At 38.7% G+C, this 24228-nt stretch overlaps 1 protein-coding gene across 1 annotated transcript; it reads left to right on the top strand.

Annotated features, from left to right (window-relative positions):
- Positions 1-10262: 10262 nt before the first annotated feature.
- Positions 10263-23030, top strand: LOC120914547 (mucin-5AC-like). The gene is made up of 6 exons (XM_040325224.1): positions 10263-10332; positions 11276-11302; positions 14987-17071; positions 19646-19714; positions 21468-21544; positions 21671-23030. Exons 1-6 carry the CDS (start codon positions 10263-10265, stop codon positions 21884-21886), a joined length of 2544 nt encoding a protein of 847 aa, XP_040181158.1. The 3' UTR covers positions 21887-23030.
- Positions 23031-24228: the final 1198 nt, after the last annotated feature.

Below are 24228 nucleotides of genomic sequence, written 5' to 3'. Positions count from 1 at the left end.
GTTGCAGTTATAATTAAACACAGTGAGCGAGTGTGTTCATTTAGAAAAGGAAACGGCTGGTAAATTACATATTGGTTAGCCCCTTCCCCCACTTTCTATCTGGAAAACATCCCATGCAGCAGCTGGGGGTAAAGGATGGAAGCCAACACGGGGGGCTGGCAGTAGGTAAAATTGTCACCGAACACTGGGAACACCCCCTGCACATGCCTAAGAGATGAATGGAATCCTCAACTGCTTTGTTCATAAACAGAATGAAGTGGCTGGGAGTTGTCATTTTACCAGCAATAAGCACACTTTTTACTTTGTAAATGTCAGTGTTGCTGTACTAGAGTGTGTAAATCATACAAATGTGCCACTTCACAGGCTAGGTCAAGGCATCTCCCCAGGTATGTTATTTATTCATTACAAAAATCACTGCTTCTAGCAATTTTTGTTAATACTTGTTAACCTTGGCAGTGCCCAGCCTCCAAGCACTTTGTTTTAATCTCCCTTGCCTATTAGTCTAGAAAATGGGCAGAACTGTTTTTTAACATTCATCTTTAACATTCATCTTCAGCAGCCATTGACTTTAAAAAGATATATAACACCATTATTATCTTCCCATTGCACAAGTTCCTGGAAAAGGCATATAACAAAATGTGCCATGCTGAATAAAACAACAAGAAATCTATTCCACGTTGCGGAATAATCAGCAGAAAAAAAAGAAAATAAATGCTTCAATAATGTGCAGTGATACTCAAATAATATAATGTGTTATAAAGATACTATAAATATTCCAAAAATACATATGTGCACGTAACCATAAATAAATCTTAACTCAGTCCATGACAAAACGTGAAAGTCCTTCCAAAACGATTCAACAATCAACATCTGGGATCCGTCTTACCGGATAAACTAACTTTTATATATAAGAAGTGTAATTGACCCCCCCCCCAAACTCCTTTGAATAGAAACATTGGTTTCTTGTATGCTGTGATTTTCCAAAGTAGTGGTAGATGTCGGACATGCAATACATTTAAGAACAATGTGTGGAGGATAAAACAGTTTGAAATATATAGCACCAAGAGGTGATATGAATTCGGGATCTAATAATGTGTTATACTGAAAGTGCCCCTGCGGTCTACAATATTTTGTTGTTTCATTCAGCTTGACATATTATGTTATAAGCTTATTAGAAAGATATTTTAAGGAAATGCAGCTCTCTGTATTACATAAAAAAAATAAAAATAAACATGTGCCACACTGTTTTTACTTCTGTGTAAATACTATTTACAGATGTGCCAATACATAAAGTACAAATGCTAATGATAAAAAGTAAAGTGACAATATATATACTGATAATGCTGATGATAAAAAAATATTGTGACAATATAAGTACTGACTAGTGTGTAACCACTATATCTAAGTATCTCTATTATAGAACATAACCACTTAAGGACCACCTCACACCGATATACGTCAGCAGAGTGGCACGGCTGTGCATAAGCACGTACAGGTACGTTGCTCTTTAACAGCCCAGCCATGGGTCGCTCACGCTGCCGCCGGAACGCTCGCGACCCGGTCCTGAGCTCAGTGACCGCGCAAACGGGACATGCAGACCCAATCGCCGCCAGTGTCCCGAGTTCGGATCACACAGCTGAAGAACGGGGAGAGGTAAGTGTAAACAAGAAAAATAAAATCCCATAGAAACGCCAGACAGGGTGTACCCAGGGATAAGAGGGCTACAAAGGCAGTAACGGACAATCATATATGTTTACAAAAGGTTTATTTATAAATAAATAAATATAAGTATACAACTTAATGGAATGGATAGTATCAAAGGTTCAAAAAATTCAAGGAGTTTAATATTAACCAATCTTAGCTAAAATACCAACTACCTATGGCCGGCCAATGCTGCATCAATGAACCTAGTTTATTGCATGTTGCAAGCAAACAACACATAAAACAAGACTGGGACAAACATAGACAACATATATCTGTGGCGGTCCGGACGCCTTGTGAAGAGCACCCGTTGAAATTCCCAAGCGGTAAAAATTACCATCTATTGAGTCAAATGTATTAAAGAAATAAGGGAATTATCAGCGGGGCGTCCCCACGGGAGATTGGGTAATCAACTAATTATCTAGGGCAATGAGCAAGGTATACTGGTAATGAAATGATTTACTGGCGAGGTAATTGTTGTAACAAGTACGCTTCCCTCAATACCATCAAGGCTTGTCGTTCTGTTTTAGAGAGATTGTCCTGGTTATGAATTTTCCAGGGCAGTTACTCCAAATCTCTTTGAACCACCTCCAGGAAGATGTTCAACCACCTGAGAAAGAAAGAGACCCTGAGAAAGGACATGAAAGTCTAGTAGCGAAACACTTTGCACTATGTCATGAAGGAAAAACAGATGGGCTGAAAGTTAAAGGCATCTACTCCTTAAAGTTGCCAACTAGGAGGGGAGATTTCGATAGGATCTTGCTCCAAATGTAGAAATGGTGGATCTTCACCTTAAAGTCCCTCGTGCCCTTGGGTATGAACACAGAATTAAGCATGCAACCCTTTCTAGAATAGATATATAGGCCCATCTTGCGGTCCTCTAAACATAGAAGCGAATGGAGATGTTCCCCTCCATTTTACCTCACTGAGGCCATATAATCCAATCTATTTGCCTTTATTGCACTCCTGCTCTTGCTCCCTTTGGAAGTGTGTCTTCAATGAAACATACAAATATCCTGGTTTCTACTTCATAACAATTCCAGTTTCTTTCCTTATATGCACATAGGTACAAGTAAACATATGTGTATATTCACATATTTTCTTACCTTTTTCCTTTCCCATCTCTTTTTTTTCCTCTCTTTCTTTCTTTTCCCTCCCACCCCTTTCATTGAAAAGACTTGCGGGTCTGTAAAGCATATGTGTATTTACCTGATGAGTGTACTCACTCCTGATTCACAAGGGTGTGCAATTTATTAGAGAACTACAAGTTATTTGCACTACCTCTCTTTCGCCACTCACCCTCATAATTAGTACCAATGTGTGATGTCTATGTTACGTTTTTGTGTTTTCTGTGTGTTAGCAAAGATAGTAGTAGGGATACATGGCAATCAATGCATAAAATATAGGGAAACCTATTGGTCCACACTCCAATTTACCCTTTACTTTTTGAAAGCTGGACGTGCAGTGATAGGATAAAAAGGAGCACTGCACGCCACGTTTTGAATGTCCAGACGAAGCTACGCACCCTACGTTGCAAAACGCGTTGACGTCACGCGGTGTCGGATGCCGCAGAAGCAATTCCCCGTCTTAGCGGGAGTTTTGAGAAAACCTTAGGGCCTGGAGCAAAGAAATGAAAATGCAAAATACTAACAGCGTGTGCTAGACACACTACTCAAGCAGGCGTAAGGACTTTGAACTTTGGAGAAAGTACACAGGCACGCCGATAGCAGCACACCTTTCTTAGAGGATGTCAGATATGCGATCGAGCCACACATCACCTCACCCCTAACCACGGGGACTGGTAAGATCGTTCTAATCATAAGTTAGTCATTAACAACCCCGGTGCCTGTGTTTGTATGACACGACAGTCTTGACAGCTTAACCTCCCTGGCGGTATGATTCAGAAAAAAGATGCTGAAAGCGGTACCATTATTTGCAAGGAAATTTGGTGTTTTATACTGTAGGTCTGTAATTTTTAGGAATAACTCACTTAAATCTGACCAAACAAGAGACTAGTAGGCATCCCGGGTATGACATTTTTTTAAAAACAAAATTATAAATTATAATATAATAAATAATTATAAATAATTATAACAAATAATAATATAATTATAATAAAAATTATTCAATAATGTAATCAACTCAAAATCACTGAAATTTGCTCAGTTGCAGAATTGTCGCTGTCATTATTTTATTTTTTTATGACGAATTTCCCCACAAATCGCTATCGCACAATTCTGCAAGTGATTATAATTTATTATCGCTGTTTTCTAGCTGATCTAAAACCATTTTTGACATAAAGGGACACTTTTGGTTGCTATGGAGAATCTACAGTTTGCAGGGAGAAAGAAAGGTTTTTATTATATAAAAGTACATGTAGGACACTGGGCAGACCACTAGGGACAAGGGGGGGTGTGTATTTTTTCCATACAGTACTGTAATCTATAAGATTACAGTATACTGTATGTATTGTGTTTGTTTACTTTTTTGAATTTGGCGCCGTTCTCCGCTCCCGTGCGTCATAACGTTGCAGGGAACGGAGATCGGCGGCACAGGAGAACGCTGTGTGAATCGAGTGAGGTCCCGCTTGCTCACACAGTGCGGTGGCATCGCTGGATCCAGGGACAAGGTAAGTAAACACAGTCTGTGGATCCAGCGAGGCGAGCCCGAGTCTGACTCGGGGTTACCGATTTTGGTATGAAAATCTCACCCCAGTCAGACTCGGGAATACCGCCAGGGGGGTTAACTCACAAACTCTGGAATATGGCATATAAATGCGCTTTGCACCTAATAGAAATGAACGTATTGGGACTGTGAACACTAATGAATATGTGTGAACTTTTGGCTCCACATTGGCCCATATATAAGACAATCATCTCATTGCAATCCGCACGTGTACTACAGCTCTGAAACCTTCTTTGAACTGTGTTATTTCTCCATATATACTTGTTACAACAATTACCTCGCCAGTAAATCATTTCATTACCAGTATACCTTGCTCATTGCCCTAGATAATTAGTTGATTACCCAATCTCCCGTGGGGACGCCTCGCTGATAATTCCCTTATTTCTTTAATACATTTGACTCAATAGATGGTAATTTTTACCGCTTGGGAATTTCAACGGGTGCGCTTCACAAGGCATCCGGACCACCACAGATATATGTTGTCTATGTTTGTCCCAGTCTTGTTTTATGTGTTGTTTGCTTGCAACATGCAATGAACTAGGTTCATTGATGCAGCATTGGCCGGCCATAGGTAGTTGGTATTTTAGCTAAGATTGGTTAATATTAAACTCCTTGAATTTTTTGAACCTTTGATACTATCCATTCCATTAAGTTGTATACTTATATTTATTTATTTATAAATAGAATAACAGCCTGTAACAACACCTTGTCTGTATGTTTCAGTTTGGTATATTGCTTTTCATTTCTGTATCTGCTGGAAAACCTTAATAAAATATTTGAAAAAAAAAAAAAAAATTATAAATAAACCTTTGTAAACATATATCATTGTCCATTACTGCCTTTGTAGCCCTCTTATCCCTGGGGACACCCTGTCTGGCGTTTCTATGGGATTTTATTTTTCTTATGCATATGTTTAGGCTACGGCGGTGACCTCCATATTGGAGGAGTGACTACCTATATGTTCATGGGAACAGTATCTAAATTTGTTTATAAGGAGGTGCTCACCTTTTTGTGGTATTCATAGTAAGTGTAAACAAACCTTTCCCTGGTTCCCCGTTCTGCCTAGTGTGAGTGTCACTGATCATCTGTTCCCTGTCATAGGGAACGACGATCAGTGACGTCACACGCCAAGCCATGCCCCCACACAGTAGTAATAACTCTCTAGGAAACACTTAACCCCTTCACTGCCAGTGTCATTTTCACAGTAATTATTGCATTTTTATAGCACTGATTGCTGTAAAAATGACAATGGCCCCAAAATAGTGTCAAAAGTGTCCGATGTGTCTGCCATAATGTCGCAGTCATGATAAAAATCGCTGATTGCCGCCATTACTAGTAAAAAAATATATTAATAAAAATGCCATAAAACCATCCCTTATTTTGTAGATGCTATAACTTTTGCGCAAACCAAACAATAAATGCTTATTGCGATTTTTTTACCAAAAATATGTAGAAGAATACGTATCGGCCTAAATTGAGGGAAAAAAAATTATATATATTTTTGGCTGATATTTATAATAGCAAAAAGTAAAGAATATTGAATTTTTTTCAAAATCTTCGCTCTATTTTTGTTAATAGCACAAAAAAGAAAAACCGCAGAGGTGATCAAATACCACCAAAAGAAATCTCTATTTTTGGGGAAAAAAGTAAGTCAATTTTGTTTGGGAGCCACGTCGCACAACCGCGCAATTGTCAGTTAAAGCGAAGCAGTGCCGAATAGCAAAAAGGGGCCTGGTCCTTTAGCTACAAAATGGTCTTAAGTGGTTAAACAGCCAATGTGATACCAAAGTGTAAATGCTAAATCAAAAAGTACCTAAATACTGATACATAAATGAATAAATATATTGCAAATTATTGCAATTTTTTCTATAATTATTAATTCACTTCAAACAATCCAAAGAGCGATAATGTTTTTACTTTTTGCTATAATAATTATCCCAATTTTTTTTTCCTCAGTTTAGGCCGATATGTATTCTTCTACATATTCTTGGTAAAAGAAAGATCACAATAAGCATATATTGATTGGTTTGTGCAAAAGTTATAGCAACTACAAAATAAGGGATAGAATTATGGCATTTTTATTATTATTTTTTTTTTTTACTAGTAATGACGGCGATCTGTGATTTTTATCGGGACTGTGACATTATGGCGGACGAATCGGACACTTTTGACACATTTTTGGGACCATTGACAATTTTAGAAATGCAAGGATTACTGTAAAAATTTCACTGGCAGTGAATGGGTTAACACTAGCTAGTACTAGTACTTTGAGGCCCCATACACACGAGAGGATTTATCTGCAGATACGGTCCAGCGGACCGTATCCGCGGATAAATCCTCTCGAGGATTTCAGAAGATTTCAATGCGATGGCGTGTACACACCATCGCATTGAAATCCGCGCTGAAATCCTCTGCCGATGACGTGTCGCGCCGTCGCCGCTATTATGACGCGGCGACGGGCGCGACGCTGTCATATAAGGAATTCCACGCATGCGTCAAATCATTACGACGCGTGCGGGGAATCCCTTTGGACGGATGGATCCGGTAAGTCTGTACAGACGAGCGGATCCATCCGTTGGAATGGATTCCAGCAGATGGATTTGTTGAGCATGTCAGCAAATATCCATCTGCTGGAAATCCATCCCAGGGGAGATTTATCTGCGGATAAATATCCGACGGAGTGTACACACCATAGGATCTATCCGCAGAAACCCATTTGATGGGATTTATCTGCGGATAGATTCTATGGTGTGTATGGGGCCTAAGGTTCTATCTAGCCAGTGGAACACATAATCAGTGCAGCTAGCAATGGAGCACATTCATTACTTTTAGGAGCGCTCACTCCCAACTGTGAAAATATATAACCTCAAAATAAATAGGCACAATCCCCTTTCAGCAGAACTCATTTTTAGGAAGTAGCTATTATATAGGGTGGTGGTTCTCCCCATTTTTTTATTTATTTTTTGCTATTTTATGGTGATAGTATAAATTGTGTATGGTGGTGGTTCCCACCTTTTTTTTATTTTTGGAATTATATTAAGGATATTTAGTATTTAGGGAGTTTAATGTTTTTGTTCTGCCAGAGCTTTTGGATTTTAAGAGTACCATTTTGTGGGAAATAGAGCAAATTATTGGGATGTGTGGGCTATTTATTATTATTTTTCTAAATAATGCTGTTAATTATCACAGGGTTCTTAGTGCCTCCCATCTCCATGTAGCCTAGGCCGGGTGCCAATAGGATCTGATAATTATTTTACTATCACTATAATGCCACGTACACACGTTCGGAATTTCCGACAACAAATGTTCGATGGAAAATCCAACCGTGTGTATGCTCCATCGGACATTTTCTGTCTGAAATTCTGAGCGTGTGTACACAATTCCGAAGCAAAAAATTCCATGCATGCTCGGAATCAAGCAGAAGACTGGCTATTGAACTTCATTTTTCTCCGCTTGTCGTACATGTTGTACATCACTGTGTTCTTGACGTTTGGAATTTCAGACAACATTCGTGTGACCGTGTGTATGCAAGACAAGTTTGAGCCAACATCCATCGGAAAAAAATCCACGGTTTTGTTGTTGGAATGTCCGATCATGTGTCCGCTGCATTAGTGTTTTTTTTTTGGTATCAACTGCTTTAGGTGATTACACTTAACTATGTCCAGGACATTTATGATCCTATTGTGTATCAATATATAATAAATAAATAATAAAAATAAAAAAATAATAACAACAATAACATATAAATTATATATCTATATAATAATATCCATGATTTCATCAGGACGCAGTCGATAAATAATAAGTAATATGAATAATTATTACTACCATTAATTGTTATTTCCAGACCTCCCTGTACCCAGAGGGGCTATCTATGTATAATATACCAAGATGACACTGTGGGGATAGAACAGATGTCTCTTTATAATCAGGTACATGTTTTTATATATATATATATATATATATATATATATATATATATATATATATACACACACAAGTAATAATATCTATATTCCAATATATTTTACCACCTGGCCACTTCATGTGAACCAGAGGAGAATATGAATAAACTGACATATGTCCAATTTAAATATTTTACCCAGGTTGTACCAATTTATGTGGGTTGCTTCACTGGACCGGGTTCTTGGCCACTTACTTGACACACGGTGAGATTTTCTTGAATGATGGTTATTGGCAGATGGATGTACTCTTATCTAAATAACTGTAATAATAATATATTTTCCACAATGTATATATAAAAATACTAATGTTTATTTCCTTGTTTTTAGTTTTGTGACATATCCCATATGCATCGTTTAATGAATGATGTGCCTATGTATGGCTCCTGAGGAAGCGGACACCAAGTAACCGCGAAACATGCAACATGTAGAGTTTATATACACTGCACAATATTTGATGTTTTGTATACATCATTATTAATACAATGTTAATGATAAGCTGATTTATGGTTGTCGCAATCAATATTTTATTGTAAATGTTTAGAAACTTCTTTTACTTTGTAATAAAAATATTTTTACATTATAATTTTGACTGTCTATCAGTTACTCATACGATGCCATTAAAGTCCAATACAGCCTCCCTTTTCTTTACAATATTTTAATGGGACGAAGGCATCATTTTGTAACATTAATATACCTTAGCATTTTAATACAATCAATATAAGATATTGAAGTTTCATATCTGTCCCTAGGAAATTACTTAAAGTCGGCTATGTGCTGATTAATACAATTTGATACAATATTAAGGCTTTTTTTCCCTCTTTTTATTTGAAAAAGTCACTGATTAAACGTCTTCAATTTATATCAATAGCCCTGAAAAGGGGAACCCCTAAAACATGTTGGTTTAACCTTAAAGTGTAAGTTCACCTTTATAGAAAATCTGTAAGGTGAACTTACACTGGACCCCTCCCCATTCCCCCCCAGTTCCAACTGACCTGGAGTCCCGCAAACACGCTTAACCAGTCCAGGGTTTTGAAATGGCTTTCTCTCCTCTTCTCCAGGATGGTCTAGGTGGGTCCTGATTAGTCGGCACCATCCATGTGATGGCGACCAATTAGAATGCCTCTTATACGTACCATTACAAGGTATGTTTAGAAGATTAACCTGCGGAAATTTAAAATCCTCTGACTGGTGAAGCGGCAACCCGATGTGTCGTGTCACAGTGGGTAATTGCGGGACTCCAGGGGGGGGTGGGGGTCCAGTGTAATTTCACCATACAGTTTTTCTGTAAAGGTGAAATTACCCTTCAATGATTGCAAACAGATGTTATTCTAGACTTTTTTAAGTGTAGTGGAACTTCTTTATATTGTAGCAATAAAAACCTGACAAGGGTTTTAATCCTTTACCCTCCATCCACAATTTATTTAAACACATTAATAGAAGAATTCTGAAACCTCATTTGTTGCTATGGTTTACTGTGAATTCATGTTTTAGTTAGTTTGTTTGTGATTTATTCTCTCTGCCCTTATATCTCAATGAGCAATTGTTTTTTTCAGCAGTAGACACACCTCACATATCTTGTCTAAAACACCTAAACCATCTCCCTCTAAACTTCGTCATATTTAAGCCCAGTCCACGCACTTATTTGTGAAAAAATCACATATTTATTTCATGCATCATAGGTACTACTACGGTGATTGTTAAACTACTTATGACAATTGAATAAATAGCCAGAAGGCAGTACATTGGTTAAAAGGAGCATAGGGTGTGTTATGACCTAAACAATTTGTCACACCTGAGCATAAAACCCCTCTGTAGTTACTGCTCATATAATCTGTATCCTTCTTTGCACTGTGGCTATTGCTTGTGGATATCTAATCATTTTTATATTGAAGAAAGATTTTGGGAAACACCATGGGGATCTTGAATCTTTGTCTTTTGACTAGAACTTTATTTCTCATAGCCGTGTTCCTCAGCACTGCAGGTAAGCCAACAAAATTAGCTGCAAAAAAATATAGAAATTGTTAAAAAAAATAGCATTTAAGAATAATGAATAATCACTGCAATAGTTATATGAATTTTATCACAACATTTTTGAAACATATAAGAAGTCAGCTGTAAATATATGTTTTTATACTATGTATGTCTTAAGAAATGGTATACCAGAGAGTTGTTTTGGTTGTTTGTCAGTTTAATATTGAAACTATATTTTTTTAATAATTTTTATTTTAGTTTGTATATATATATATATATATATATATATATATATATATATATATATATATATATATATATATATATATATATATACATATATACTGAAATCCTGGACAGAGATATACAAAGGGTGGGGGAGTGAAAGGTCTGACTAGTAAGCGATCTTACATGAATTATGAATATAGGCAAAAAATAAGTAGAAAACAGTGGATTTTTTTAAGGAACTTTCCTATTTGACATGTATGTCACAAATGTATTTAATTATTGAATTAAAAAAGTCAAAATCACCTAATTCAGATATTTCATATATATGTAAGCCCTAACTGAATGATGTTTATTTTTACTGAAGCATTGTGCCTTTTCTGCTAATCTTCTGCATCCTCTTTCCAGTCACTTTCGTGCTAAATGCATCCCAAATACATATGGATGGCATTTCTAAATTCTTTTTTTAAATAAACTACGGTATATATTTATTTATTTTTACAACTGAGACTACTAAGACTAAGACTTTTAAGACTACTACTTATACAGATACTAATCATTATGCATAAATCAGTGAATGTAAAATAAATATATATATTATTTTTTTACTAGAATTATTATTAATATTAGCTAACTTGATTTCAATAATGAATGTATGCATTCTTGTTTTAATAAAAGGGGAATAGTCTGTTGTTATGTTATTAATCTTTTTTTTTTTTTTTTTTTAGGTGCCCAAACAAGCACAGCAGCAGGAGGTACAGTATGAGCATTTCTCAAATCATTCTTTTGTCTCAAATCACAATTTTTTCACAATAGAATATTTTTTTCTGTGATAAATTCCTCTAAGATTCTCAGCCACATCTAATATTTGTATCTATGTAGATACCCTCTCTACTTGCATCAGTTATTTAAGCATTAACAGAACTGTGCAGAATAACTGATACATCATTACCACAAAAACAATAGCTTTCCTTTACTTATTTAAGTGACTCTGCTGAATGTAAATACCTACCTACTGCATGCTCTGCTCTGTTTAAAAGAAGATACAAATAAAGGGTATGAGGTCACAGATCCCGGGACTTTGAAGGTGTCAAGTGGGTAACAACCAAAATCACTGATTGGCCAAAATAGATTTAGAAAAAACTTTTATTACAAAGAATTGATTAAATACATGAGATCAATACAAATCATATATCAATTGTTTCCTTTATACAGCATTTGAATAGACGATACTACTTTTTCTCTAAATGTTTTGCTCGGAAGAGCTTCTTCAGGAGATTAAACCATGGTGTCTATTATGCTGAAGGCAAACAGGGAAAATAAATGAATACTCACGTTAAACATTAAAAAACAATAATGTTACATGTTGGCATAGCCAAAATGAGTATGCAGTTTAAATCAAATGAATATATAATACTATTGTATTATATATTCATTTCCCCTGTTTGCCTTCAGCATAATAGATGCCATGGTTTAATCTCCTGAAGAAGCTCTTCCGAGCGAATCATGTAGAGAAAAAGTGGTATTGTCTGGTATCGTCTGTTCACATGCTGTATAAAGGAAACAATTGATATATGGTTTGTATTGATCTCATGGTTTTAATCAATTCAAGTTACCCACTTGACACCTTCAAAGTCCCAGGGGCCTGTGACTTCATACCCTTTATTTTTTTCTCCTTTTGGGATGTGGTGTTTGATATTTGCATTCCCCCTCTAAAGAGGAATTTCCAAGTGCAGTCTGCGCAGAAACCCAAAATATGGAGAATGTTGACATTCTGGTCCTCCACATTGCTCAGTTGTTTGCTGACCCCCATGTCACTACGGAATATAGTGGTGACATGGGAGTCGGTGGAAGGAACCACTGAGCACTGCAGGGAAAACCAGAGATTGACACTCCTGAAAGTTTAGGCTACTACACAAACATCAGACAACGATTCCTCTTCATCAAAGCACTTGTGACAATAGTTCACTTTAAAGGATAAGTGCACTTTTAAACAAAGTGCGCCTATTTTTTTTTTTTTTTGCCCTCCCTCCCCAAATGCAAACTTACCTTTAAGCCTCTGTTGCTTGTTTGCACCCTGTGCAGAAAGGCTTCCATGCACTGCCTGTGCAAAATAATGAAGCCTACCTTAACTACAGGGAGATAAGTGGACATAAGTATTATTTAAGTTTAAGCAGCCTTAAAGAGGAAGTAAACCCTGATGGGTGTGTGAGGCTCTGTGAGTGGCCGGAGTCGCGTGACGTCAAGTGATGGGAGCCGCCACTCACGGCATGACCCAAGTTATAAGCGGCACAGCGCGCTCTTTCTAACTCGCAGAAGAAACATGCGCAGAAGAAATCGCTGTACGGCAATTTGCAATCAGGTCTGGGAGATATTTCAAGCACCTATAAGTAAGCCTTAATCTAGGCTTACCTGTAGGTTAAAGTTGTTGTAAAGGGTTTATAAGCACTTTAAGACAATTAGCTAATTGTGCATGGGGTGAGGGTGCAGGGCCGGAACTCTATAAAAGGTCCATTCTGAGGTAAAATCTTCACTCACCTGTGGAATAACAGCTTCAGAAGACTTGCCTGCCGGCCCTCCCTGTTTGTTTAAGGTTGGTTATCACAGCTTTCACAGATGTTTTACCTTTCTAGTGTTAATGCTTCCTTTAAAGGGATATGGTCTTGAGTGGAAGTTTGATCAGTCTAATGTCTATCTGCCACTCATGGTAACAACAGGCCTTTTAGACTAGGTCAAGGTAATGTTCAAGAGTGCTCACAGTACAACTGTGACTGGCACAGGTTAATCCCCTATACTAGTTAGGTGTTTATGTTGGGAATGTCAAATTAAAGGGGTTGTAAAGGTTTGTTTTTTATTTTCTAAATAGGTTCCTTTAAGCTAGTGCATTGTTGGTTCACTTACCTTTTCCTTCGATTTCCCTTCTATTTTTTTTTCTTTGTCTGAACTTCTCACTTCCGGTTTCTTCTCAGTAAGCTTGCCCCCATCATCCGAGCGGTTCTGAATGGGGGCTAGTCTGCCAGAACAGCTTACTGAGGAGGAACAGGAAGTGAAAAAATTCAAACAAAGAAAACCAAGAAAAAAAACCATTTAGAAGGGAAATCGAAGGAAAAGGTAAGTGAACCAACAATGCACTAGCTTAAAGCAGAGGTTCACCCTAAAAATCATCTATATACCATTAGATCCAGCATACTGCTGACATCTACAGTATGCTGGTATTTTTTTTTTTTGCTGTACTTACCGTCTTATAGTTCTTTTCATCCGGCTCCGAGTTCTCACTCCCGCGGGGAGTAGGCGTTCCTATGAAGAGTGGTAGATGATTGACGTGCGGGTAAGGCACGTCACGCGTTTCGAAAATAGACAAACTAGGACTCGGCGCTATACGGCGCCTGCGCCTGCTGTGTAGAGCTGACTGCGCAGGCGCCGTATAATGCCGAGTCCCAGATCGTCTATTTTCGGAACATGTGAAGTGCCTTACCCGCACGTCAATCATCTACGCATCTTAATAGGAACGCCTACTCCCCGGGGCAGTGAGCACCCGGAAGCCGGGTGAAAAGAACTATAAGAAGGTATGTAGCGTGGAAAAAAAAGAAAATACCAGCATACTGTAGATGTCAGCAGTATGCTGGATGTAACGGTATATAATTGTTTTAGGGTGAACCTCCGCTTTAAAGTAATCTATTTAGAAAATAAAAAATTAACCTTTACAACCCCTTTAAGCTGTGGCCTTGCCCTTTCCAACTTAACCTGTCTCAAGTATAATTTTTGGGGCAAGGTTATTGGTTGATGTGGTTTTCTAGCTTTCAGCCTATGCTCCTCAACAGTCAAGACTTATATGGAGCTGAATTCATTGTATCTCAATGTTTGAAGTGGAACACATTAGAAGTCCTAATGTGCAAAACTTTACTTTGAACTGTGCTGTACAATTCCAATGAAAAGTAAAGGCACCCATCATAGTAATGTGACTAGAAGAGTATAGAAGCTCATCTAGAAGAAACACTAAAGCTTACCAATAAATATGCTTCAGTTAGTGTAGCTTTCAAAATTGAACTAGTATTTTTAAGCTTCAAAACTGTGTTATGTCGTCCATTCAAATCAGCTAAGACTTTTAAAGTACCCATAGGTATGGCTGACCTTTGGACAAGAGAATTTACATTTTGATTGCTCTATAGGGAAAAAAATAGCCTGGGCAAATGCACCTGTTTCAACCATATACAGACAGGTCACTGATTTTACCTCTGTGAAATATTTTTTCCCTTTAAATCTCCAGAACTTTAGACCTTGTAGTTTCTTCACTGGTTAATGGTGACCCATTAGCATATCACTGTTCCCCTACTAAACTCTATAAATTGCTTATAGTACTTCTGTACTAACAGGACCATCTCCCACAGAGATCACCAGAAACAGTTCTATTATTAATGCATTATTATTATTATCCTCAGCCAGTACAACTCCATCTACTACTACCGGAAGTACAACTATAACAACATCAATCACAACTGGCTCTACTCCTTCAACAACTACCACCACAATAGGTCCTACTACTTCAACAACCTCCTCCACAGTAGGATCCACAAACAGTGAAGCATCTACTTCAACTGCTACAACAATAGCACATACGTCTGCTACAACACCCACTACTACTAGTGGAAGTACACCTTCAACAACATCAACCACAATGGGCTCTACTACTCCAACAACTACCGCCACAACAGGCTATACTGCTACAACAACTTCCACCACAGTAGGATCCACAAACAGTGAAGCATCTACTTCAACAGCTACAACAATAGCACATACGTCTGCTACAACACCCACTACTACTACTGGAAGTACACCTTCAACAACATCAACCACAATGGGCTCTACTACTCCAACAACTACCGCCACAACAGGCTATACTGCTACAACAACTTCCACCACAGTAGGATCCACGCACAGTGAAACATCTAGCTTAACAACTACAACAGTACACACATCCCCTACAACACCCACTACTAGTACTGGAAATGCACTTTCAACAACATCTACCACAATGGGCTCTACAACTCCAACAACTACTATCACACCAGACTCTACTACTTCAACAACTTCCACCATAGTAGGATCCACAAACAGTAAAGAAACTATTTCAACATATTCAACAACAGCACTTACATCCCCTACAACACCCACTACTACTGATGGAAAAACACCTTCAACAGCATCTACCACAATGGGCTCTACTACTCCAACAACTGCCACCATGGTAGAATCCACAAACAGTACATCAACTAGTTCAACATCTGCAACAATACTTACATCTACTACATCACCCACTACTATTATTGGAAGTACAACTTTATCAACATCTACTACACTTGGATCTAGTACATTAACAGCTTCCACTACAGGAGGATCGACTAAAAGTGAAACAACAACTAGTCCAATTAATGCTACAACACTTGTCACTTCAAGTGGTTCCACGTCTAGTACAACAATAACTACTACTCAAACTACAACAGATAGCATGTCAATACCCATAAGTACTGTAACATCCCTCCCAGCAGGTTTGATTACTTTAACAAATTCCACTATAACAGGATCTTCTCCAGCATCCACTACCCCAATAAGTGCAACAAATGCCACCAGTACTGATGGTAGTACTTTAACACCATCTGTAATATCACAAACTCCAACTAGCTCCACAGCTAGTACAGCAGTTGTTTTAAACACTACAGCAGGATTGACTGGGAGTGAAACTACAAGTTCAACAAATGCTACAACATTTGTCACTTCAAGTGGTTCCACATTTAGTGCAACAACATCTACTACTCAGTCTACAAATTCTAGCATGTCAACACCCAATAGTACTATAACATCCCTTACAGCAGGTTCAACTACTTTAACAAATTCCACTATAACAGGATCTACCCCAGATTCCACTATCCCAATAAGTGCTACAAATGCCACCAGTTCCTTAACATCATCTACAATACCACAAACTGAAACTAGTACAACAGTGGTTTCAAACACAGGATCCACTGTGCCAGCGTTGACTGAAAGCACAACCAGCACTTCTTCTATTGTTGCACCTGTTGAACCTGGGGCCAACAGCAATACATCTACTACTCTTGGAGCAACAGTTACTGGAACCATTGCTACTTCCATTGCAACTACACTATTCTCAGCCACTGGGACACTTTTGAATACTACCACTATATCAGGATCCACTGCCATTGGAACTATGACCAATACTGATACATCAACCGGTACATCATTTGCCACTACTGGATCAACAATTACCACTTCGGGACCATCTTCCAATGAGACCACGATCAGCAGTAGTGCAACAGGAACTATTGTTTCTAGTGGCACGGCAACAACAAGTACGCAAACACCTGTTAGTAATGTCCCTACCATAAGCAAGAATAATAATACTGCTGCTGCAACACAACCTACAGGAACAATCACATCGGTCAATGTTTCTGTATCTGCTGGAAGTAATACAGCATCTATTTCTACAGGTCCCACTGGAATAGTCACTGGTAAATATATTTCAAAATATTGTTTTACATTTTATTAAAGTAGAACTCTGGACAAAAATATCAAAGCAAAAATACATATAGCCAGATTCAGAGAGAGTTACGCCGGCATATCAGTAGATACGCCGTCGTAACTCTGAATCTGCGCCGTCGTAAATTTAAGTGTATTCTCAAATTGAGATACACTTAAATCTAGCTAAGATACGACCGCGGGTGAGATACGCTACGCCTGCCTAACGTTAGGCATGGATACCTGAATCCAGCTAATAGCCCATTCGAATACAAAATAACAAAAAACAGCTTTTGCTGCAATATTCACCTAGAGATTTCCCACAGTATTTTTTTTTTGCTTCACTATACATCCTTCGTCTGATAGCCAGCATCATTTTGGCTGGCTTCACACTAGTGCAAATTGGATGTGGGTTTCCGTCATCCAATTTGCAATGGCAGGAGATTATTACTGGCTCTCTATGGAGCCGGTTCTCACATCTCTGCAGCTGCTCTGGTGCGATTTGCACAGGAACACTGTGTGTCTTTTGGTCCATTTCAGGTCTGAATTCAGCCAAAAATTCGGACTGAAATCGCATCTGAAATGGTGAATAAGGAGGCACCGACCCCCTGCTGTGAGCTGCTGCGTGCTAATATGTAACCCCAGCCTAAACCCACTTCCCATGAGCTCAGGTTGTCCTGTCCTAGACCTACTCCAGCCTGTGACTGGACTGTAAAAGGAAATGCAGCACAGTGATGAGCTCATCTTCCTGCCACTCTGCTTTCTCCTCTTCTCAGAATGCTTCTTGTCAGCTCATAAACTGAATGGGCCCTTTTGTTGCTTAGAGACTACAAAAGGCTGATATTAGGGCAAGTTCATTTACGTCATTACACTGTTTCATCTAAAAATATAACTGAATGGATGTGTGTCTTTTATATCTGTCTAATGTTCAGCTTTAAGTGTAAAAATCTGCACTTTAGTGTATCCATTTGAAACTTTTTGAATATTGATGGTAATATCATACCTATATATATATATATATATATATATATATATATATATATATATATATATATACACATATATATGGGTTCCTCTTTGCAAAAACTGCAGCTATGCAGAGACATTTTTAAAATATTTATGATATATATATATATATATATATATATATATATATATATATATATATAGTGCAACCTCGGTTTAAGAGTAACTTGGTTTGAGAGCATTTTGATTTGCGAGCAACTTTTTTTTTACATTCTGACTCGGTTTGCGAGTGTTGACTCGCAAGACGAGCAGAATTCAAGCTAAATAGGCCTGCAGTACCTCATTTGGCCTGAGGTATGGGGACGCAGAAGCCGAGCAGAGGCGAAAATAGGCCTGCAGTACCTCATTTGGCCTGAGGTACGGAGGCGCAGGAGCCGAGAAAAGCCAAACATTGGCCTGCAGTACATCATTTGGCCTGAGGTACGGGGGCACAGGAAACGAGCCGAAGTGTCCTCGGGCCTTTTCGGCCATTTTCAGCGCTCTCTGGCGCCCTCACCTCTGGCCGCATTCGGTAATGCATCCCATTGAAGTCAATGCGGTGCAAATTATTTTAGTTTCCATTGACTTCAATGGGAAAACTCGCTTGGATATGCGAGTACTTTGGATTAAGAGCATACTCCTGAAACAGATTATGCTCGTAATCCGAGGTTCAACTGTATGTATGTTTGTATATATACATATATATATATATATATATATATATATATATATATATATATATATATATATATATATATATACATACATACATACAGTTGAACCTCGGATTACGAGCATAATATATGCACATTTTAAAATGTGGACAAAGTTTAAGCAAGGTGAGACTCTGAATGAAGTTCAAAGACTGTGTTTCCCTATTCATCATAAACATAAATAAATCCCCACCTTATTGAGTATGCTTTAACAAGCAGATGAGCTGCCTTATTGCCTGCTGCAATTAAAATTCAGGTATCATACCCAAACACTAATCTAAGGCCTAGTACACACGAGAGGATTTATCCGCGGATACGGTCCACCGGATCTGGATCCGATGGAGTGTACTCACCATCGGATCGAAATCCGCGCCGAAATCCCCTCGCGATGACGTGTCGCGCCGTCGCCGCGATGATGACGCGGCGACGTGCGCGACGCTGTCATAAAAGGAATTCCACGCATGCGTCGAATCATTACGACGCATGCGGGGGATCCATTCGGACGGATCGATCCGGTGAGTCTGTACAGACCACCGGAGCCAATTCAAGCGGATAGATTTGTAGACATGTCTACAAATTTTTATCTGCTGGAATTGGGAAATTTCCGCGGATAAATATCCGCAGGAATGTACACACCATAGAATCTATTCGCTGAAACTGATCCGCTGAGATTTTTCAACGGATGGATTCTATCGTGTGTACGGGGCCTCAGGGTAATACCTATATTCATTTATATGCATTTTTGATCATTCTTTACATATTTTTTTAATCCTATAAAGACTATAGTACATTTGATAAATATCACTTCTTTTGTCTTTTTTTGTTTTTGTTCTTTTGTCTTTTTACCAGCACCAGGTGTATTCATAACAACTCAAAGCACCACAACCTTTTCCCAGGCAACTTCTGATCAATCAGCAAGTAAGTATTTTTTAAGCATATTAAGGGAATGCTAGACAAACATCTAAATATACAGTATAGTTTAAATACATGTGTATAAACGGTTTTCCCTATCCAAAAATGTTTAAGCCTGCCTAGCGAGTTTTTGTGATTCACACATTTTGGGCAATTGTGCAACCAGTTGAGTGACAACTTTACTTCTTGACTCAACTTTGTAGCTTCCAAAGTCACTTTTTCATCTTTAGCTTGCTCATTTGGGCAATTAATCAGGATCATAACATCTGACCAATAAGTAGGCAGATAACCCAGGAATCTGGAAATCTGAACTAAGGAACCAGTGCAGATGTCTTTGTATTTAGGCAGGGCTGCAAGAGTCCTGAAACTGAAGAGAACATCACATATGTATTTCAACTGTTTGGATAGTGTTGCAATTTAATTATAGTTTTGTAAATGTTCCATAAATCACAACATTGCTTATTAAATGAGCTGCATTTATTGCACGGTACAGGTCAATATTGTAAATAATAATATAGGTCCTGTTGGTATATTTTGTATCTGATGAACTTTATGGTGGGCAGGTAGGTTAACCTTTGTTTCTACCAACATAGATTATTCAAAAACCTATATATAACATTAATATAAGAACTATAAAAAAAATGGCCCAGCTCATTATAGTTTCCCAATGGAAAGTCATTACATGTATTTTAATGTTTTCACTGTGAAAGTATTAAACATTTCTTGAAATCAGACTCCTGAATATTTTACACAACAGCACTTGGGTAGAGTTGGGAAGCAGCAGACGGTGATTAACTTTTGCTGGAAGCACATGAGCTCTTGGCAAACATGCTACAGGGGTAAAGAACAGATTAAGTAGCACAACTAAAATCCTTATGTCAAGCAGTGGGCAGAGCCAGATCATCCACAAATCAACTTAAAGCAGAATACAACTCAAAAGTGGAACTTCTGCTTATCCGTCTCCTCCCCCTCTGGTGCTACATTTGGAACCTTTCATGGGGGGAACGGGTAACTGTTTTTTGATAGGTACAGTTCTGGGAGACTGGGCCACGGGTGGTTCCTCTGCCGCCGGATCAATTAAAAAGAGAAGCACGCTTCACGCATGCGCAGTAGGGAACCGACTGTAAAACCGAAAGGGTTCACTGATGGGTTCCCTCACCAGAAATGGCAGTGGCTGAACCCGACAGCCGATTCGAAGCTCGGCAGGGGTGCCGACATCGGGGGCTCCTTGGACAGGTAAATGTCCATATATTAAAAGTCAGCAGCTGCAGTATTTGTAGCTGCTGACTTAAAATGTTTCATTGGGGGGAGCTGGACCCCATTGGATGTCTAAGGAACCCATCTACAACCTTTTGTTTTATGGCAGTAGGAACAGCACAGTTGGTCAATGCTGTGTCAATCACTTTACAAAGAAGGAAGTACTTGTAGGTAGTGGATGACTGATGGGGCCCCAAAAGTACCAACAATGCAAATAGGGTGGCTTCTCTGTGAATATTTTAATTGTTAGCAATATCCTTTAAAGAAATAAAATGTCCAAAGCAGTGGGCTATATCCCTGGGGGTGGGGGGAATTAGTGTTTTAGTGACAATGCAATCTGAAAGGTTTGCTTGGATCACAAAACTGCTTTGCACAGGATTGCAAAAAAAAACAAATGACATATATAAATTTCAATAGTGAATTTATGTTCTGTCCTGCACCATACGATTTTTTTCTAAATACTATACTAAATACATTAAAACATTTTTTCTTTTCTTTACAGTGCCATACTGGGCAATAATTCTGATTGCATTGGCGGCCATCCTTGGCATCATTTTACTTGTTGGTACTATATTTCTGGTAAGTAGGCAAATATTTTAAATAGACAGTATCTGACATATCAAACTCAGCAATATGATTCTACTAAAGCACAATTCGTTCAGATACATTTTTTCGCAACTGATCTTTTTCTTTTTTTTTTTGCAGTTTCTGGCCGGCTGTTGTTCATCTGCATCTGCAGCCGTCGGGTATCCCAGTTACCAAACCCATTATGGTTGGCGCAGTTCTCCAAGACATTCTGTAGCCACGGATACAGAGAAAGGAATTGAATTAAAAGAACATGAAAGAAATATGTCAATTTCAAGGGCATCATATCAGCCACAAAGACCTTTCAACAGTGGGCTGTATGTAAATTACAGATGATCTCTAAAACTTGGATTGATGGAATTGATATCCACAATATACATTTTAGATTTTTAAACTTTGTTTGAACTGCTTTACAAAGGCTGGTGCAAAGTGCAAACAGGTATTAGCCCTTTTCTTGTCTTTGAATATAAAGTATTTATTGGCTGCTATGGGCTTTAATAGCCCCTTCTTATTTGTATTGCGGGCAATACAATAGATTCTTGGGCCATAGTGGAATGGAGGAGGAAGTCTCTATAATGCACATATTTATATCAAAATATTATATATCAAAAACTGATTGTTGTCTCACTGGTAAAATAATCCTAAACCTTCAGGCAAACATACAGCAGGTATTGTTTTTGGATGTATCAATCTATTAGACAAGAGTTTTTTTAAGCAGTTGTCTCTACCTCTTAACTTAAAATCATTGTCACAGTTTTAACCTATGAAACCCCTGTCCCTACATCAGCAAATTGCAAATCAGCTTTCTGGTGCTAAATATTTTGCTCTAAATACAAATTTTAAAAAAAATATTTTATTGCACTAAGGAAAGAGTAAAGTGTCATCTTTTTTTTTCTGTTAAGATTTCCATTCACTTTCTGACTCTGAGATGCATCTAGAAGTGAGGGGGTATCTCCCCAAAGTAAAGGGGATTCCCAAGTTGTTCAATTGTCTCCAGAATTTTTGTGCTCATTGGATGATTTAGGCTTCCTTCTTGCTCTCATGACAACTATAACATTTTGGATTTCTTTCTTCCTGAGGTCACCAGGACAAACAGTGTCCCCCCTACCACAGTACTGCCAGCTTCCCTCCTTTCCTCTTCTTCCAGCTGCTGTGGGGGATGTTTTGGGATGGAGTATTGGGCCTGTGCACACCATCCACAGCTCTAGTAACTGATACCATTTGCTGTCCTACTGAAACCAACCTCTGCCATACTGACAATGTCCACTGCTCCTACTGACATCATCCACTGTCCAACTGACACCAACTTCTTCCCTACTAACTGACAACATCCACTGTCCTATTGACACCAACCTTTGCCAAACTGACACGTCCACTGCTCTACTGTACTAACTGACAACATCCACTATTCTACTGACACCAACCTCTGCCATACTGACAATGTCCACTGCTCCTACTGACACCACCATATTTTAACCACTTGCTTACTGGGCACATAAACCCCCTTCATTCCCAGGCGAAATTTCAGCTTCCGGCACTGCGTCGCTTTAACTGACAATTGCGCTGTCGTGCGACGTGGCTCCCAAACAAAATTGGCGTCCTTTTTTCCCCACAAATAGAGCTTTCTTTTGGTGGTATTTGATCACCTCTGCGGTTTTTATTTTTTGCGCTATAAACAAAAAAAAGCAACAATTTAAAAAATATATATATTTTTTTTTATTTGTTGCTATAATAAATATCCCAATTTTTTTTTTTAAAAACTATTTTTTTTCTCAGTTAAGGCCGATACGTATTTTTCGACGTATTTTTGTAAAAAAAAAAAAAAAATCGCAATAAGCGACTGGTTTGCGCAAAAGTTATAGCGCCTACAAAATGGGGAACAGAATTATGATTTTTTTTATTATTATTTTTTTTACTAGTAATGGCGGCGATCTGCGATTTTTATTGGGACTGGGATATTGCGGCGGACGTATCGGACACTTTTGACACAAATTTGGCGCCATTCACATTTATACAGCGATCAGTGCTATAAAAATGCACTAATTACTGTATAAATGTGACTGGCAGGGAAGGGGTTAACACTAGGGTGTGAGGAAGGGGTTAACTGTGTAGCCTGGGTGTGTTCTAACTGTGTTGGGGGAGGGGGGTGACTGGGGGAGGTGACCGATGCTGTGTCTCTATGTACAAGAGACACAGATCGGTCTCCTCTCCTCTGACAGCACGTGGAGCTCTGTGTTTACACACAGAGCTCCACGTCCCTGCTGTCACCTGCCGTGTCACCGACGATCGCGTGTACCCGGCGGACATCGCGGCCGCCAGGTACACGCATCGGGTCTTCGGCGATGCGCCGGGACAGTGTTTACCCGCCGCGCGCCACCCAGTGGCGCGCGCGGGTAATGCACATAAAAGGCCGTGTTTAAACGGCCACTTGGCACTTGAGAGCCGCGCTGCGGACGTATTTTGTCTATAGCGCGGATCTCAAGCGGTTAATACATTTTAAATTGTATGAGCTTTGGGATGCCCATGCGAATGCAATAAGCTTTACACACCTATGTCTTGAGTTAAAGAGAATATGCCATATTTATAGGCGTATAACACGCACCGTCATATAACACTAACTTTAAGAGGGAAGTTTCAGGGAAGAAACTTTCCACAGACCCCTTGCACACTACACAGAC

This window comes from Rana temporaria, chromosome 9 (genome assembly GCF_905171775.1).
Source record: "Rana temporaria chromosome 9, aRanTem1.1, whole genome shotgun sequence".
Lineage (NCBI taxonomy): Eukaryota > Metazoa > Chordata > Amphibia > Anura > Ranidae > Rana > Rana temporaria.
Note: the sequence above shows the minus strand (reverse complement) of the source record. Positions and strands in the feature narration are given on the sequence as shown.